Consider the following 19086-nt stretch of genomic DNA (forward strand, 5'->3'; position numbering starts at 1 on the left):
GACCGTATCTGACGCAAGCGAGGCCCTTAGATATTCATCTGTGTTCTTCTGTGGCTTCCTGGATGAGTTGTTGATGCGCTCTTGGAGGAATTTTGGTAGGCCGGCCGCTTCTGGGAAGACTGGCTCCTGTTCCAAGTTTTCTCCATTTGGAGATAATGGAGTCACTGTGGTTCACTGGAGTCTCAGAGCCTTAGAAATGGCTGTGTAACCCCTTTCCAGACTGCTACGTTTGAAAAATCTTTCTTCAGGAACGTCTTTTGATCACAGCATAGTGTGCTGCTAGTTGAGACCTTTTAGCCTACTTCACATTGCTGGAAATGTTCTATTAACTGTATTTTGTGTTTGCGCAGGTTGTCTTTGTCTTACATTAAATTTTGTTTGAAGATCTGAAACAGTTTGACAAATTAAACGGTGTGACAATCTGCAAGAAGAAATCAGGACAGGGCAAATACTTTTTCACAGCATTGTACACTTGTTCTCTCTCCCTCTCTCATTCTCTCATACACTCGTTCTCACTTTCCCTCTCTCTCATACACTCTTTCCCTCTCTGTCATACACTCGTTCACTCTCTCTTACAGTCTTTCCCTCTCACTCTCCATCTCTCTCATGCACTCTTTCCCTCTCTCATACACTCATTCTGTCTCTCATACCCTCGTTCGCTCTCTCCCTTTCTGTCATACACTCATTCCCTCTCTCATACACTCGTTCACTCTCTCCTTTTCTGTCATACACTCATTCTTTCTCTCATACACTCATTCTGTCTCTCATACCCTCGTTCGCTCTCTCCTTTTCTGTCATACACACATTCCCTCTCTCATACACTCGTTCACTCTCTCCTTTTCTGTCATACTCTCTTTCTTTCTCTCATACACTCATTCTGTCTCTCATACACCCGTTCACTCTCTCCTTTTCTGTCATACACTCATTCCCTCTCTCATACACTCGTTCTGTCTCTCATACACTCATTCCCTCACTCCTTCTCTCCAACTCTGTCATACAGAGTTCTCTCTCTCCCTGCCTCTTATACACTCGTTCACTCTCTCATTCACTTTTTCCCTTAAATCTGATTTTTCTCTTTCTTTCAGTGACTGAGTTACAGCAGTAGAGTTCAGAGAGTGTGTGTGTGTGTGTGTGTGTGTGTGTGTGTGTGTAGGTTGCCTGGGCAGAAGCTTAGTGCCCTACACTATGTGTAACATCACACACACACACACACACACACACACTGTATTGCGAGTGTGTATCCATGTGGAACCACATTAAGTTCAGTCTGGTGGTGTTTGGCCGAGGTTTAAAGTCACTTGTCTTGTTAGCGTGACCTTCTCAAACTTCACAGAAAACAGGAATCTCGAGTTTCTTAAGAACCTGCTTGGAGACTGACAGCTCGACTCCGCCCACCTGTAACTCGTGGCGACGAAAGGAAACAAATGGTGGGCTTTAGGTGAAAGGCACACAGGCTTCATTAGCATAGCGGCTTTTTATGGTCAGCCAGTGGGAGGAGCCGTCTGTAAAAGATATACACAGCTTCTCTCAGCCGGAATTAAAATTATGCAGACTAATGAAGATGAACCATTTTCCTTAAAATACCAACTGTAAACGTAATGTTTTTATTATTAATATTCACATATAATGCTGTATAAGCATGATTTATTATCTTCAGGCTTCTGTCCCTATTGACCCAGCATGCTCACTGTCTAGCCTGTCCTGTTTTATTCTCCATTTTCCTTATATGGTCATTATTTCCTGTTGCTAGTTACTCCACTGTCAAGGTTGTTAATTACTCTGTTGTCATGGTGATTAATTTGTCACACTTGTTGTTTGTTACCCTGTTGTCATGGTGATTAATTTGTCACACTTGTTTGTTACCCTGTTGCCATGGCAGTTAATTAGTCTCCCCTGTTGTTTATTACCCTGTTGCCATGGCAGTTAATTTGTGACACTTGTTGTTTATTCCCCTGTTGTCATGGTGATTAATTTGTCACGCTTGTTGTTTGTTACCCTGTTGCCATGGCAGTTAATTAGTCTCCCCTGTTGTTTATTACCCTGTTGCCATGGCAGTTAATTTGTGACACTTGTTGTTTATTCCCCTGTTGTCATGGTGATTAATTTGTCACGCTTGTTGTTTGTTACCCTGTTGCCATGGCAGTTAATTAGTCTCCCCTGTTGTTTATTACCCTGTTGCCATGGCAGTTAATTAGTCTCCCCTGTTGTTTATTACCCTGTTGCCATGGCAGTTAATTTGTGACACTTGTTACTTGTTACTCTGCTGCTGTGGTGATTAATGTGTCACACCTGTTGCTTGCTACTCTGTTGCCATAGTAATTAATTCTCTCTCTCTTTTTTTTTAAGTTAATAAGCCAAAAAATGCAGCTCGTCATGTTACAGAGAAACCGTAAAGCGTAAACTCCTCTGTCCTGAAGATGACAAAAAACAAAGTTCCAGCTTTACCTCTGACTGTTACACAGCGCTGACACTGGAGACTCCTTCCATACATGTTAAATAAAACGTCTCCGTAAGTAAAGAAAGTTCACCATATGAAAGATTACACGTTTTTAAATCAGTTTATTATCAGCGGAGCCTCTGCTGTACACGTCCCTGTGAATGAGCTGTTACTATAGAAACGATGATGCATTAGAGCGAGTGTGTTCATATAAACCTGCGACTTGCAGCCTTGTTGCTCCTGAGCAGTCGGAGTGAATGCAGTAGTTCTCCTGTGAGGATGTTTTACAGGATGTGTTACAGTGGTTCAGCTCGGTGTGTATCTAATGAATTAGGGTGCGATCAGTGATCCGAATGCAGACTGCTGGCACGGTGCGAGTAAAACTCCATCCAGCTTCTCTCAGCGTCCTCGTAAAACTGCACAACTGCTATTAATCTTTCTTTCTTTTTTTTTTTTACAACCTCACCAATGTGATTAAAAGCTCCTTATATGGTGAATAGACTGATGTTCACCGTGCAGATCCTTATCTAATCAGAAAAAACACTAGAGGTTCCCCCAGAGGCACGACTGAAGAACACTTAAAGATCTGAAGTATAATGAAGTGAAGACAGTTTCACAGCTGCACACGTGAAGACTTTCACCAAATCATTTCTACTCATATGCTCATATCATTTATTCTTCATAAAAATCTAAATTAAATCAATCTTGTATAATTTTTGCTAATTTTGATTAAACGTGTTATCTAAAGCCACGGATCTCAGAGTCAAGCCCGTGAAGTGGAGTCCAGGGGTCTGAGGTTCTCTGTCCTGCTGCAGCGCTAGAATCCCATCATTATTTCATAACACTTTTAATAAAAATGGGTTTTATGGGTGGAAAGGGTTTTTTTCTGATACTTAAAAATCCTTTCTGGCTCCAATAAGTAGCCAAAACTTTACTGTACTCGAGTTTTATTGTGTCATTTTTTTAAATATTTTGTCTTTCAAATAAATCTGTGCTGTGGTTTTTTTTTTTAATTTAATTTTATTTATTACTTTATTTATATATTTTTAAAAATAAATAAATAAAATAAAAACAAACCAATAAAAAATAAACATTATTTTTAAATATATTTTTTAAAAAAATATTTATTTATTTATTTATTTATTATTTTTTTTATTTATTTTTAACATTTATTTTTACACTTAAAATGGACCTTTAACTTTAAAACATTTTATTTCTGTTATTACACTTTATTTTAATTTTATTCGTAACATTTTACAGGAGAGTTTCTTGTCCAGAACTGGGGAACGCCCTTGTCATGAGTTCAGCTATGAACCGTGCTGTGTGTGTGAAGTGATCCAAAGCGTGCGCGTGTGTGTGTGTGTGTGTGTGTGTGTGTGTGTGTGTGTGCGTGTGTATAATACTCAGCCGATTCCTGGAAGGAGGACGAGTGACAAACAAACGTCTCTGGCTCGTGCTCTGGGTCTGACCTCACTGCTGAGGAACGTGGCTAATAAACCCACATGTGCTGGGACAGTTTCAGCTTCGTGGATTTATTCAGAATGAAACAACAATGAAATAAAAGACGGAGGCTGTAATCCTGAGTGTTGGGTCTGGTTTCAGAGTGAGGGATGGCGAAGGGAGGAAGTAAGCGGCGTTTTCTTTATCTGGGGTTTTATCTCAATGGGATTTGGACGTGTTTTTCAGTGAGGTCTGGAGGAAAGCGTGCCAGATTTCCACTCAGTGTCCCGCCTCGACGCTCCTACTGACAAACCAACGTTATTTATCACGCAACGGGAGCAAGAGAAGCGGAGAAGCATGCGCTGATAATCTGTTATACAACATGGAAGGAATACAACACTTGAGATCATGCTGAAGTTACTGTTATCACCCAGAAGTTGATTATTTTCCTATAACAGCATGTCCCCAAGTGTTTTATTCCTCTTACTCCACAGCGATTTACAGACGATTTCAAGTTTTTATTAATTAAAAACATCACGCATCATACTTTTTATCTATTTATACCTACATTTAATGTTAAAACAAGTTAGTTCCTTTTGTCACTTACGTTATAGGAGCTATAAACAGTCGTTCCCTCACCTGCCTCTCTTTTCTCTCTCTCTCTTGAAGTTTAAAAGAGAAAGAAAACGCAGCTTGTCATGTTACTGAGAAAACCATGAACTCATAAACTCCTCTGTCCTTGTCAAGTGCAGATTTCTATTTCTATTTCATGAGAACAAAGACTATGATCATGAAACAACAAAACAAACAAGAACTAGACACGCACGGCAATAACATGAACACGCCGTGAACTAAACGACAAACTACAATGATTACACAATTACACAATGGGTGCTAAACAAGACAGGACTTAAATCCTAATGCTCATTAAACCTAAACGTGAATCAGGTGCAAACAGTCATGTTTTCTATTAGCAGAAAAATGAAATCTGTGGGAATTTGCTTACAGTGATGTTCAGTGGTTCAGCTGCTGATAAATAAACCGATAAGAAAATAAGGCTGGAAATCGACACTGAAATTCCCCTCGTGTGATTAATGTGAGCTTGTTTATTAGAAGTGACTAGCTAAGCTAGCTAATATTAGTGATGTTAGGCTGTTTGTGTTGGCAGGAGGACTTGGGGGCGTGTCTAAATTTGCATATTCATAGATATGATGTAGATCAAAGATGTGAGATTATAGAGTTATTTGAGTAGTATTTATATATTTATAGTACACAGTATGTTATATTTTATTGAAACGTTTCTCGTGCAGAACTGAGGAACAGCTTTGTGAAGTGATTTGAGATTTAACATCTTGTTACTTCTTAAGGGTTTTTTCACAGTTTTCCACTCAGTGTCCCGCCTTGACCCTTAGAAAAACAAAGGAGTTCAGTAACACTTTCTATGAAGCCCATGCTCATAATGAATTATAGACCCATTTATAATTATTTATAAGCAAGAATTACTGTTCCATAAATACATTTATCAGACACATCAAGATCTACGGTCCCATGAATGTATTTATAAAGATGAATCATCATGAATACATTCATGGAACCATAAGACTGACTAATTAATACTTATAAATCTGTTTTATAGTATGAGTTTTTAGAGTATGAGCTTCAGAGAAAGTGTTACAAAGAGCTCTTTAAGGTTCTTTGTATAATTAAAGGTTCTTAGCTTTAGAGTTGTCCTGATATAAGAAAATGACATGTTAGTCTAGTATCTAATAATCTTCCAGCCCAGAGCACAAACGGAAAACCCTTAAATGTTCTTCAGTTGTCCCTCTAGAGGAACCCTTAACACGTCTCCTGACCTTAAAGCGTCAAATTCAAAAGAAAGGGACATTCAGAAACTAATGATAAAGTGAGAATGTAGCTGTAATAATTGCTGATAGCTGCTGAAATAAAAATATATTTAAAACTAATTAATTCAATAGTTAAAAAATTGAAGAATATTCTACTTATTTCTACATATATTGTAAAAATGTTATTTTACAGTTAATTAAAAAAAAAAAAAATATATATATATATATATATATATATATATATATATATATATATATAATTTATTTTTAAATATTTCTGGCAGTGATTTTGCAACAGGATGGTGTTGACCCTGGGGTTAATTTGCGTCCAGAAGTATCAGTTATGTGTGTTTACGTGTACACGTGTAAAATATTTATCAGATAATCAGGACTTTCAGATGATCAGGATGAAGCGTGATATGTAGAGTACTCAGTAACAGTTTGTTGAGAGCTGCTGGAATAAAACAGCTCCGTTAGTTACAGGTGCATCAGCGTGTGGCCGTGTCTCAGCTGTGAGCGATGACTTGCACGTGTTTCTGTAGCAAAGCATTATGGGTAACTCATCTCTCCAGAGAGCACAGACTCTTCAGGATTCTCCAGAAAGGTCAAATAAAAACAAATAAAAAACAGGAACATGAGCATTATGTTTGATTAACCTCAAAAACCCAATCTGAGCCACTAGCAGAGTTTGTGTACGGTCTATATTGATACCAGAGCGCTGTGGAATTCTGGGTAAACGGATTAAAAAACATGTGTAATCACTGATATGGTGAAGTTTTCTTAAAGTGAGGAGACGTTTATGTAACTTTTATGGAAGGAGTCTCCAGTGTCAGTGCATTATAATAGTCAGAGGTAAAGCTAGAACTGTTATATAACTATTTTACAATAACACACACACGCACACACACACACACACACACACACACACACAGAGTGTTTATTACTTATGTAAAGTCAGTGTGTGATTGCGATGACACTTCATTATTAAAGAACAAACGTTTCTGAAGGGTTTAAGCGAAGCTAAGCGCAGCTGTTAGAGTTGCAGTAGAATCGTGTCTTCAGTGTTTAAAGCGCACTTCGTTATGGAGCATGTAAATGTAAATGAAGCATGAATATTCATGAGCTTGGCGCTAATGAGGCTTTGATAGAATGCTGAAGGACCCCAGTGTCCCTATACAATGTGTAGGGAGCCTCAACATGGTGAAAACACATGAAACCTACTTTAAACCACATTTGTTCTGCTTTCGAATAAAGAACGTTTGTCTGAATAAAATTCGCCTGGACGTTGTACCCTTAAGTTCTCTGTGTGACAGGAATATATGCAAAGTGACTTTATTAAGCGGACGATATTCAAATACACTATACAGTCAATAGACTGAGGACATTCTGTACAAGTGTGTCCACATACTTTTGGCCGTATGGTGTATTCATGGCACTCATATACATCATTTGTACTGAATCTTCGCTTTAAAAGAAAATTATTCTCGTTAGAACTGTTTTTAAAAACAGTATAATAACACGTCTGATCACCAAAATGAAGTCCTAGTTACCCTGGGGTATAAATATGAGGTTGCACACATGTAAAATCCCTTTATCATCACAAAAGCCCAAAGAACATTGAACAGAAGAGAGAGAGAGAGAGAGAGAGAGAGATGTTGTTGTTGTCCTGCACACAGCAGGTGATGGATATAAAAATCCACAGAGGAAGGGACGTGACAGAGTTAAAGCCACTTTTTGTTGTTTTTCCTTCAAACGCGGCCCCCAATCAGATCAGATTCAACATGGCGTGTGTGTGAGTGTGTGTGTGCATGTGTGTGTGAGTGTGTGTGTGAGTGTGTGTGAGTGTGTGTGTGAGTGTGTGTGAGTGTGTGTGTGTGTGTGTGTGTGAGTGTGTGTGTGAGTGTGTGTGTGAATGGGTGTTTTGTTTGTGACACAGTGATTTGTAAAGGCTGTAGGAGATCTTTAATGTGAGCGGTGGGAAAAAATCCATCGACTTTTCATTACAGAGCCTGAAGCAGTGAACGAGCCACTCCTCCTCCTCCTCCTCCTCTCCACCTCTCCTCCTCCTCCTCTCCACCTCTCCTCCTCCTCCTCCTCCTCTCCACCTCTCCTCCTCCTCCTCCTCCTCTCCACCTCTCCTTCTTCTCCTCCTCCTTCTCCTCCTCTCCACCTCTCCTCCTCCTCCTCTCCACCTCTCCTCCTCCTCCTCCTCTCCTTCTTCTCCTTCTCCTCCTCTCCACCTCTCCTCTTCTCCACCTCTCCTGGTCCTCATCCACCTCTCCTCCTCTCCCGGTCCTCCTCCTCCTTCTCCTCTCCACCTCACCTGGTCCTCATCCACCTCTCCTCCTCTCCTCCTCCTCCTCTCCTCCTCCTCCTCTCCTGGTCCTCCTCCTTCTCCTCCTCCTTCTCCACCTCTCCACCTCTCCTCTTCTCCATCTCTCCTGGACCTCATCCACCTCTCCTCCTCTCCCGGTCCTCCTCCTCCTTCTCTTCTCCATCTCTCCTGGTCCTCATCCACCTCTCCACCTCTCCTCCTCTTCCTTTCCTCCTCCAGCTCTCCACCTCTCCTTTTCCTGCCTGTCCGTATATCTTTCTCTTTCACCTGGAGAATGAAAGGATGGATGAAACGTGGTGGAGGATGGTGAAATAAATGTGCAGGGTGTGTACTGAAGTGAGGACTGGTTTTGATAAGCATGAATATTCATGAGCTTGGCTTTGATGGTATGCTGAAGGAACCTGAGTGTCTCTATGCAGTGTGTGTGTGTGTGTGTGTGTGTGTGTGTGTGTGTTAGGGCATGTACAACAACAACAAGAACAAATTCTTTTCTAGTATAAATCCCTTTTCTCTTACACACTTAATAAAGTGACCATCAATGCTAGAAAAATGTGATATACATTTGTAATTTATTCATTGAATGAAAAAATAAATAAATAAATGGAGTGAAAAATAATTCAATCATTCAAAATGTTTGTTTGTTTGTTTATCTACCTATTTATTTATTTAATATACCACCTTGCTAACACCGAAGGTCACCATACTAAGCATGCAAGATAAATAAATGAACAAATATACACACAAATAAATAAATGCAGGTGTAAACACACAAATAAATAAATGCAATAAATAAAAACAGATGCAATTCAAATGAATGAATGAATAAAGAAATATAAAATATTTTAAATAAATGAACAAATAAACAAACAAACAAACAAATAGATTAAAAAGATATATCTTAAATGAACAGATTAATTGACAAACAAACAAACAAACAAACAAATAAATAAATAAATAAATAAATGCTGTAACGTAAGCGAGAACAGGACCGAACTAGTTTTAACATTAAATGTAATTCTAAACAGATAAAAATATATAATGTGTCGTTCTTTCACAAATAAAAGAAATGTCCATGTTGGTGAATTTCTGCAGATCTAAAACATTTCGAGATTAATTTTACAGCATCCTATAAATGAATGAAAGCCACAGACGCTGCGAGTGCGAGTGCTGCGAGTGTCATGTTTGATAAATATCTGATTTATGTTTCAGAGCTGCAGACGAGTCGCTCCATCGAGTTCTACACGCTGTCGGAGAAGCAGATGGACTACAGGATCCTGTACGTGGATGAGGATCAGGACCGAATGTACGTGGGCTGTAAAGATCATCTTCTCTCCATGGACATCAACAACATCACTCAGGGAACACTGAAGGTCAGAACCAGCTTCCACAGCTCCCACAGAGCTCTTTACCATCAGCATGCTCACATTTACCTCCATAGAGTTATTATTATTATTATTAGCATTATTAGCATTATTATTAGTGCACCTACAACAGTACAACAGTACCAGAGGTCCACTGGGGCAGGAATCGAGCTGCTCCATGCTCAGGGGGAGGAGCAGAGGACAAGAATCACAGGGTTGCCAGATTGGGTTATTTTAAAAAATATTCCATGACTGCCAAAGATGTTGTTTTATAGCAAATATAAATCAAATTGAATACATTTCCACAAGCAAAGTCCGAGTGCAGTGCAGACTGTGTGTTTATGATGTACAGAACCATTTGTGTTGTAAGATATATTCCAAAAACTCGGCGAGGGAAAGTGGGATTATGGAGTGGATAATAATTAAACTTAACGATACTCTGACAAAGCGCTGACACTGGAGACTCCTTTCATAAATGTTAAATCCATAACATGTCAGCATATCAAGGATTACATACATTTCTTTAAAAAAGTCTGTTCATTATCAGTGATTTCTGATATCAGTATCGGAGATGATAACACATTAGATAGAACGAGCGCATTAATATACAGTAAACCTGTGATTTTTGCAGCTGACCAATCAGAACCCAGAATTCAACAGTGCTGTGTGATGTAATGAGCAAAATTACACACTTATTCACTTGAAATTAAATATAGCATTGGTGAACCTAGCTAAAGTTAGCTAGTCAGTGGCTACGTTTACACGCACATCAATATTCCGTTTAAGGTCTATATTCGGGTTGCAGCCGTATTCTGAACATGATGTTTATATGCGTACAGGCATCGGAATATTACTGTATACATGGTTGTTGTAAGTATACCTGAGTTGCCATAAATACCTAGCCCACAGCTAAGCATCTGTTAGCACCCACAATTCCTTGCGGGCTGAGCATGTGCGTATATCTCCTTTCAGTGGATTTACTGAATAAGGTGTTTACATGTAACAAATTTCCGATTAAAACAGGAATATTGCTGGAGAGAGAATCGGAATTTGGGGAATTAGAATATTAATCTGAATCGGGCAATCGGATTGCAGCATTTACACGACTCAGTGATGATTAATATTGTAAAATTACATGACTTAATGATGATTAATATCATAAAATTACATGAAGATTAATATCGGAATACTGATGTGCATGTAAACGTAGCCAGTGTGTTTTTTTTGTGTTTTTCATTTGACATTTTATAGTGTTATCACAGTCATTCTGTCAGGAATAAAATCACAACCATAAAGAAAGTAGTTTTGCTAGAGCAGATTGTGTGTGCCGTAGCATTTAGGACGGAGCCGTAAAAATTCCACACACAGTCTAGTAAGAGATTAAAATGATTTAAAAAACACCATTTTGTTTAATTTTGTCGAGGTGTTGTTACGTTTCTGACCTGTGTGTGTGAAATGAGCATGATAAAAGCAGAGCTTGCCTCTGTTCAGCAGTGTAATTACACACACACACACACACACGCACACAGTGTCATGTGGGTAATGTGTTTAGGTCTCTCTGGAGGAAATAATGCAGGATAATGACACTGATCACTTCCAGAGATAAAAACACTCTGTTACCCTCGCTGTGTGATTCGACTCATAATAAAAACACACCAATTAACAACTATTTAACCATAAAATCATAATATTTAGTTATTACAGATTAAAAACATGAATAATATCTCCTCTACATTTGTTTTTCCTCACACAGATTCACTGGCCTGCGTCCAGCGCAAAGATCGAAGAGTGTCAGATGGCTGGAAAAGATCCAACTGTAAGCAGGAATGTTGATTTTGGTGATTTTATTTAATGTAGTGTGTGTGTGTGTGTGTGTGTGTGTGTGTGCAGTAAGAGGTCATGCTCTCTCTCCGTCATTACGTTTGATTGTTTATAATGTGTAGAGTGAAGTGGTGTGTAGGAGTGGAGTAACGCTCTCATCCTCTCAGAGAAACGAAAAATATACTGCAATTATGCACACACACACACACACACACACACACACACACACTCTCTCTCTCTCTCTCTCTCTCTCTCTCTAATGGTTCTGTGAGGAATTTTAATGATCATCCCTGTGTCTATTAAATACAACCTTACTGCTAACATCATGTAAATACTTAAAGAACAAAGCTCCATCAACTCAGTAATAATAATAATAATAATAATAATAATAATAATAATTCAAATGCATCTACATAAATAAATGATCTACAGTTTACAGTAAAAACTTAGAAAGATAGATAGGTAGACAGATAGAGAGAAAGAGACAGAGATGTAAAGAGAGACAGAGGGAAAGAGAAAATGATAGAGAGATAGACAGATGAACTGAAAGGAATTGAAGATAAATCACAGAGAGATGGGGATTTAATTTCTTAATGTTTTTTACTTTGCATTTTTACTAAACACTCACATTGAGAGAGAAACAGAAAAAGGAAAAGAGAAACAGATAGAAAAAGAGAGAGAGAGAGACAGAAAGAGAGAGAAGAGCAGAGGTGTGTGTTGTTGGACGTGTTGTGTGTTTATATATAGATTATATAACGTTGTGTATAACTGAGTGGTGTAGGAGTAAAACAGTTAGCAGTTAAAATGTTAATTTTAGTGTGTGATCTGTGTGTGTGTGTCTGATTTGTGTGTGTGTGTTTAGTGAGTGTGTGTATGTGATTTGTGTGTGTGTTTAGTGAGTGTGTGTGTGTGATTAGTGTGTGTATGTGATTTGTGTGTGTGTGTGTGTGTGTTTAGTGAGTGTGTATGATTAGTGTGTGAATATGTGATTTGTGTGCGTGTGTGTGTGTGTGTGTTTAGTGAGTGTGTATGATTAGTGTGTGTATATGTGATTTGTGTGTGTGTGTGTGTGTGTTTAGTGAGTGTGTATGATTAGTGTGTGTATATGTGATTTGTGTGTGTGTGTTTAATGAGTGTGTGTGATTAGTGTGTGTATATGTGATTTGTGTGTGTGTGTGTTTAGTGAGTGTGTATGATTAGTGTGTGTATATGTGATTTGTGTGTGTGTGTGTGTGTTTAGTGAGTGTGTATGATTAGTGTGTGTATATGTGATTTGTGTGTGTGTGTGTTTAATGAGTGTGTGTGATTAGTGTGTGTATATGTGATTTGTGTGTGTGTTTAGTGTGTGTGTATGTGATTTGTGTATGTGATTTGTGTGTGTGTGTGTGTTTAGTGAGTGTGTGTATGTGATTTGTGTGTGTGTTTAGTGTGTGTGTGTGTGTGTCTGTGTTTAGTGAGTGTGTGTATGTGATTTGTGTGTGTGTGTGTTTAGTGTGTGTGTATGTGATTTGTGTATGTGATTTGTGTGTGTGTGTGTGTGTGTTTAGTGAGTGTGTGTGATTAGTGTGTGTATATGTGATTTGTGTGTGTGTGTGTGTTTAATGAGTGTGTGTGATTAGTGTGTGTATATGTGATTTGTGTGTGTGTTTAGTGTGTGTGTATGTGATTTGTGTATGTGATTTGTGTGTGTGTGTGTGTTTAGTGAGTGTGTGTATGTGATTTGTGTGTGTGTGTGTTTTGTGTGTGTGTGTGTGTGTGTGTGTGTGTGTGTGTGTGTGTGTTTAGTGAGTGTGTGTATGTGATTTGTGTGTGTGTGTTTTTAGTGAGTGTGTGATTAGTATGTGTGTATGTGATTTGTGTGTGTGTTTAGTGTGTGTGTGTGTGTGATTAGTGTTAAGTGATTAAATGTGTGCGTGTCTTTGTGCAGCACGGCTGTGGAAACTTCCTGCGAGTGATTCAGCCCTATAACAGAACTCATCTGTTTATCTGCGGCAGTGGAGCCTACAGCCCGGTGTGTGCGTATGTCAACCGCGGCCGACGCCCCGAGGTAACACACACACACACACACACACACACACACACACATTTACAATCAGGGTTACAATCATTGGCCAGATTGGTCAAATTAAGAAAACTAAAAAATAAAGATAAAAGAAAGTCTGAAAGAAAAGCAAAGAAAAGAGAAAAGAAAAGCCTAATTCAGATCTCTCCATCATTCTGCTTTTGTTTGAAAGAAACATTGCTCTGTTTTAGCTCCATCCGTATGGAGTCTCTCAGTCTCTCTCTTTCTATCCCTCTCTCTGTCTCTCTGTCTGTCTCTCAGTCTCTCTCTTTCTATCCCTCTCTCTGTCTCTCTGTCTGTCTCTCAGTCTCTCTCTTTCTATCCCTCTGTCTGTCTCTTTTTCTATTTCTCTGTCTTTCTGTGTGTCTCTCTGTCTGTCTCTCTTTCTATCTCTCTGTCTGTCTCGCAGTCTCTCTCTTTCTATCTCTCTGGCTTTCTCTCTTTCTATCTCTCCTTTTGTCTCTCTGTCTGTCTCTTTCTATCCCTCTGTCTCTCTCTCTCAGTCTGTCTCTCTCGTTTCTGTTTCTTGCTCTATTTTTTTTGCATTTCTCTCTTTTCTCATTATGTGTTTCTCTCTCTCTCTCTCTCTCTCTTCTTTCTAACTTTTATATTCCATGTCCTTCTTAGGAGTCCAAATGTACGACAGGCAGATTAATGTGAAAAGGCCACACAGAGAAAAAGCGGAACACTCTGTGTGTGTGTGTGTGTGTGTGTGTGTGCGTGTGTGTGTGTGTGTGTGTGTGTGTGTGTGATATGATTTAGTATTTTGGTGACTAGTGAGTGTCCTGTAATTTCCCTTAACACAAACCTGACCTGCACTGATGGATTGAGGGTGAATAAATCTCGCCTTCTTCTCATCCTCCATTTTGGAAATGTGTTTAATGTTCCAGAAGGAAAATGGAGGAAATTCAGAGCTTTAGTTTTAATCATTCTGATCAATTTTATATTGTTACTGAATGTGGAACAGTGCTAAAACTTATTTTTACAGCACAAACTACACGGGATGCTAGCTAGCTTTGTGATTTGTCTGGCAAACTGAATCAAAAAATGAGTGTAATGTGGTAAATATTTCTCTAATAGTTCTTAAGACATCATTAAGAATGTAAAGTAGCCAGCTAGCATGTGAGTGTACTCTTATTTCTGTTTACATGCACACATGCTAGCAAAGTTAGTGTCTTAACTAGCTAGCAGAGCTATGCTAACTCTGACGCATGTTTGTCTCACTGATTTATGACTTCACTCCAAAGATATGTTTATTTTTTTCCTGAAATAATTAATAAAAAAGGTCCAGTATGAAGTAGTGGGTCTGCTGTGACAAGCGCTTTAGCACCTGATATTTAGCTGCCTTACAATTGCTAGCTACCACAGTGAAGAATTAACATTACTCAGTTCGGTTTAAAAATTATTAATAACTGTTCAAACGTAACAGCAACAGAATGTTAGCCACCTAGATGCTGTTAGCCTGCTAGCGAACGTTAAAGGTGCATTAAAGAAATGTTACAGGTGCGTTATAGAAATGTTACAGGTGCGTTATAGAAATGTAACAGGTGCATTAAAGAAATGTTACAGGTGCGTTATAGGAATGTTACAGGTGCGTTATAGGAATGTAACAGGTGCGTTAAAGGAATGTTATAGGTGCGTTATAGGAATGTAACAGGTGCGTTAAAGGAATGTTACAGGTGCGTTATAGGAATGTAACAGGTGCATTAAAGAAATGTTACAGGTGCTTTATAGAAATGTAACAGGTGCGTTAAAGGAATGTTACAGGTGCGTTATAGGAATGTAACAGGTGCGTTAAAGGAATGTTATAGGTGCGTTATAGGAATGTAACAGGTGCGTTAAAGGAATGTTACAGGTGCGTTATAGGAATGTAACAGGTGCATTAAAGAAATGTTACAGGTGCTTTATAGAAATGTAACAGGTGCGTTAAAGGAATGTTACAGGTGCGTTATAGGAATGTAACAGGTGCGTTAAAGGAATGTTACAGGTGCGTTATAGGAATGTTACAGGTGCGTTAAAGGAATGTTACAGGTGCGTTATAGAAATGTAACAGGTGCGTTAAAGGAATGTTATAGGTGCGTTATAGGAATGTAACAGGTGCGTTAAAGGAATGTTACAGGTGCGTTAAAGGAATGTTACAGGTGCGTTATAGAAATGTAACAGGTGCGTTAAAGGAATGTTATAGGTGCGTTATAGGAATGTAACAGGTGCATTAAAGAAATGTTACAGGTGCGTTATAGGAATGTAACAGGTGCATTAAAGAAATGTTACAGGTGCTTTATAGAAATGTAACAGGTGCGTTAAAGGAATGTAACAGGTGCGTTATAGAAATGTCACAGGTGCGTTATAGGAATGTAACAGGTGCGTTATAGAAATGTCACAGGTGCGTTATAGGAATGTAACAGGTGCGTTATAGAAATGTTACAAGTGCGTTATAGGAATGTTACAGGTGCCTTATAGAAATGTTACAGGTGTGTTATGGAAATGTTACAGGTGCGTTATAGGAATGTAACAGGTGTGTTATAGGAATGTTACAGGTGCGTTATAGGAATGTAACAGGTGCGTTATAGAAATGTCACAGGTGCGTTATAGAAATGTCACAGGTGCGTTATAGGAATGTTACAGGTGTGTTATAGAAATGTTACAGGTGTATTATAGAAATGTTACAGGTGTGTTATGGAAATGTTACAGGTGTGTTATAGAAATGTTACAGGTGTGATATAGAAATGTTACAGGTGTGATATAGAAATGTTACAGGTGTATTATGGAAATGTTACAGGTGTGATATAGAAATGTTACAGGTGTGTTATAGAAATGTTACAGGTGTGTTATGGAAATGTTACAGGTGTGTTATAGAAATGTTACAGGTGTGTTATAGAAATGTTACAGGTGTGTTATGGAAATGTTACAGATGCATTACACAAATCTTACAGGTGTGTTGTTGTGTGTTTCTGTAGGAGAAAGTGTTTCACGTCTCCTCAAAGTCAGAGTCTGGAAAAGGACGCTGCTCCTTCAACCCACAAGTCAACACCGTCTCTGTAATGCTCAGTAAGTGCTGGAACACACACACACACACACACACACTCGCAACCTCATGTCCGCTTTTGCATTTTATCATGTAAATATACACACGTCAACTTTTGCTATACGTTATATAAACACATGCACACACACACACACACACACACACACACATACTTTCAACATATATTACATCATATGAACATACACACAGACTCCTGCCTGATCTTGCCACATGTTCCATCAAGGACACTCACATCACATAAACACATGCACACACACACACACACACACACACACACACTACATGTCAACTGTCAACACACTCGTCATCATATGAAGACATGCACAGACACACATACATGTCCACTTTCACCATATGTTCCATCACATAATTTCACACACACACACACACACACACACACAAATTACTGATAGATGAAAGTATAGACAGATAGCAAGATAAACAGAGAAGGAGTGGATAAGAAACATTTCCATAAAAACAGTCACATTTTGATGTACTAACTCTCTCTCTGTTTCTCTCTGTCTGTCTGTCTCTCTCTCTGTTTCTCTCTATCTGTTTCTCTCTCTCTCTTTCTCTCCCTCACAATCTCTCTCTCTCTGTTTCTCTCTCTCTGTTTTTTTCTTTCTCTCTGTCTGTCTGTCTCTCTCTTTCTCTTCCTCACAATCTCTCTCTCTCTCTCTCTCTCTCTCTCTCTCTGTTTCTCTCTGTCTGTCTGTCTCTCTCTCTGTTTCACTCTGCTTGTCTGTCTGTCTGTCTCTCTGCTGTAGATCAGGAGCTTTTCTCCGGCGTGTACATCGACTTCATGGGGACAGACGCGGCCATCTTTAGGAGTCTGACCAATAGGAACGCAGTGAGGACGGACCAGCACAACTCCAAATGGCTCAGTGGTACAAATCACCTCATACAGCCTGGTCCAAAACCTATATAGCAAAAGCTTTTAATATAAATGTGTTCTGATTGGCTGAGTGCAGTATAGATGTATGATAACATATAAAACATAGAGATGTGTTACTGTCAGAGACCATGATAATTACACTGTATGTAAAAAAAAAAAAAATCAGATGTTAGCATGAATGAGGGCTACGTCTCAAATGCTAGTCTAGTTAGTGTTTTGAATAGCTCAGAAAATGGTGCATTTTACATTCACTTTTTGAATGAGTAAAGTTGCAGCTGAATGACTGAAAAATACAGACACAAAGTCAGTGACAATTTAGCCAGCTAACACATAGCCTTTATGTCTTTTATACAGACAATGAAAAGACAATGTGACAGTGAAAATGTGGCAGCGCTATCAGGACCATTAACATTTACCTCAGATATTTTGGCCAATTACTAAGATGGCTAAAATTCTGATATATCTAGCTAGCATGTATGGCTCTTAATTCTTTAATAGACAATGTAAAGACACAATAACCAAACCATCAGGAACATCAACATTTACCTCAGATGTGTTATTAAATTACTAAGAAAAGACACTTTATGGCTAAGATTATGAATCACGTAGCTAGCATGTAGCCATTGTTTCTTTAACTGTCAATTGAAAGATATAGTGACAGTGAAAATAAAACCAAACAATCAAGAACATCAACATTTACCTCAGATGTGCTGTTAAACTGTTAAGAAAAGACACTATACAGTTAAAATGATGAGTCATCTTGCTAGCATGCAGCTGCTAAATCTTTAATAGAAAGTAAAAATAACACCAAATTGTCAGGAACATCAACATCTACCTCAGAGCTGTTGTTAAATTGCTCCAAAAAGACTCTGTATTGCTAAAATTATGATTCCTCTAGCTAGCATGTAATCATTATTTAGTTAATAGACAATGTATAGATGCAGTGACAGCAAAAATGACACCAGACAATCAGGAATATCAACATTTACTTCAGATGTGTTGTTAAATCACTAACAAAAGACACTTTATGGCTAAAATGACAATGTGTTCTCATGTAGCATCAACTGCTAACTGTCTTACTTAAGAGGTCTCATGTTGTAACACAATGTTTATCACATTTCATGAGTGAATTATATATGTATTTAAAACAAATATTAAATATCTGTTAATCCATAAATAAAAGCATTAGCTTGCTATTAAATAAGCTGAACAGTGGAATATATTAGCTAAACAAAAATGGCTAATGTAGCTAGCTAATACCTTCACAAAATAAGGTATTTAAATATAGCTAGCTCGGTAACATTACACATAGGGGTTTTCACTGGAGTAGCTAAATATAAATAGCTAAACAGCTAGCTAGCTTAGTAGTTAATCACTAGTATTCAGTGAAGTAAAATATGTAATGAAATGAGGAGTGGAGTAAAGTGATAGTTAGACAACTTGCGATGTATTCTCTCAATCTCAATCAAATACTCAGGAACCTCTGTGGTGATTTCACCTCCTACAGCTAACAATGCTAATAATGCTAATGCTGCAGGTGTATATTGTTGTTCCAGAGCCTGTGTTTATTGACGCCCACCTGATCCCTGACGGTTCAGATCCAAACGACGCCAAACTTTATTTCTTCTTCCGCGAGAGACTAACGGACAACAGCGGCAACACCAGGAACATCCACACCATGGTGGCACGAGTCTGTCCTGTAAGAGAGAGTGTGTGTGTGTGTGTAATAAACATCTGTGTGTAAAATAAACGTGTGTGTGAGTGTGTGTGTGTAATAAACATGTGTGTGTGAGTGTGTGTGTGTGTGTGTGTGTGTAATAAACATCTGTGTGTGTGTGATAAACA

At 38.5% G+C, this 19086-nt stretch overlaps 1 protein-coding gene across 1 annotated transcript in view; it reads left to right on the forward strand.

The window, feature by feature from the left end:
- sema3c (sema domain, immunoglobulin domain (Ig), short basic domain, secreted, (semaphorin) 3C) overlaps positions 1–19086 on the forward strand; it is a 69217-nt gene that overhangs the window by 36605 nt on the left and 13526 nt on the right. The window contains exons 3-8 of the mRNA XM_034313155.2: positions 9266–9426; positions 11171–11233; positions 13166–13285; positions 16258–16348; positions 17114–17233; positions 18798–18940. Coding sequence (XP_034169046.2) covers positions 9266–9426; positions 11171–11233; positions 13166–13285; positions 16258–16348; positions 17114–17233; positions 18798–18940 — 698 coding nt within the window. The remainder of the gene's footprint in view (positions 1–9265; positions 9427–11170; positions 11234–13165; positions 13286–16257; positions 16349–17113; positions 17234–18797; positions 18941–19086) is intronic.

This window comes from Pangasianodon hypophthalmus, chromosome 18, assembly GCF_027358585.1.
Source record: "Pangasianodon hypophthalmus isolate fPanHyp1 chromosome 18, fPanHyp1.pri, whole genome shotgun sequence".
Taxonomy (NCBI): domain Eukaryota; kingdom Metazoa; phylum Chordata; class Actinopteri; order Siluriformes; family Pangasiidae; genus Pangasianodon; species Pangasianodon hypophthalmus.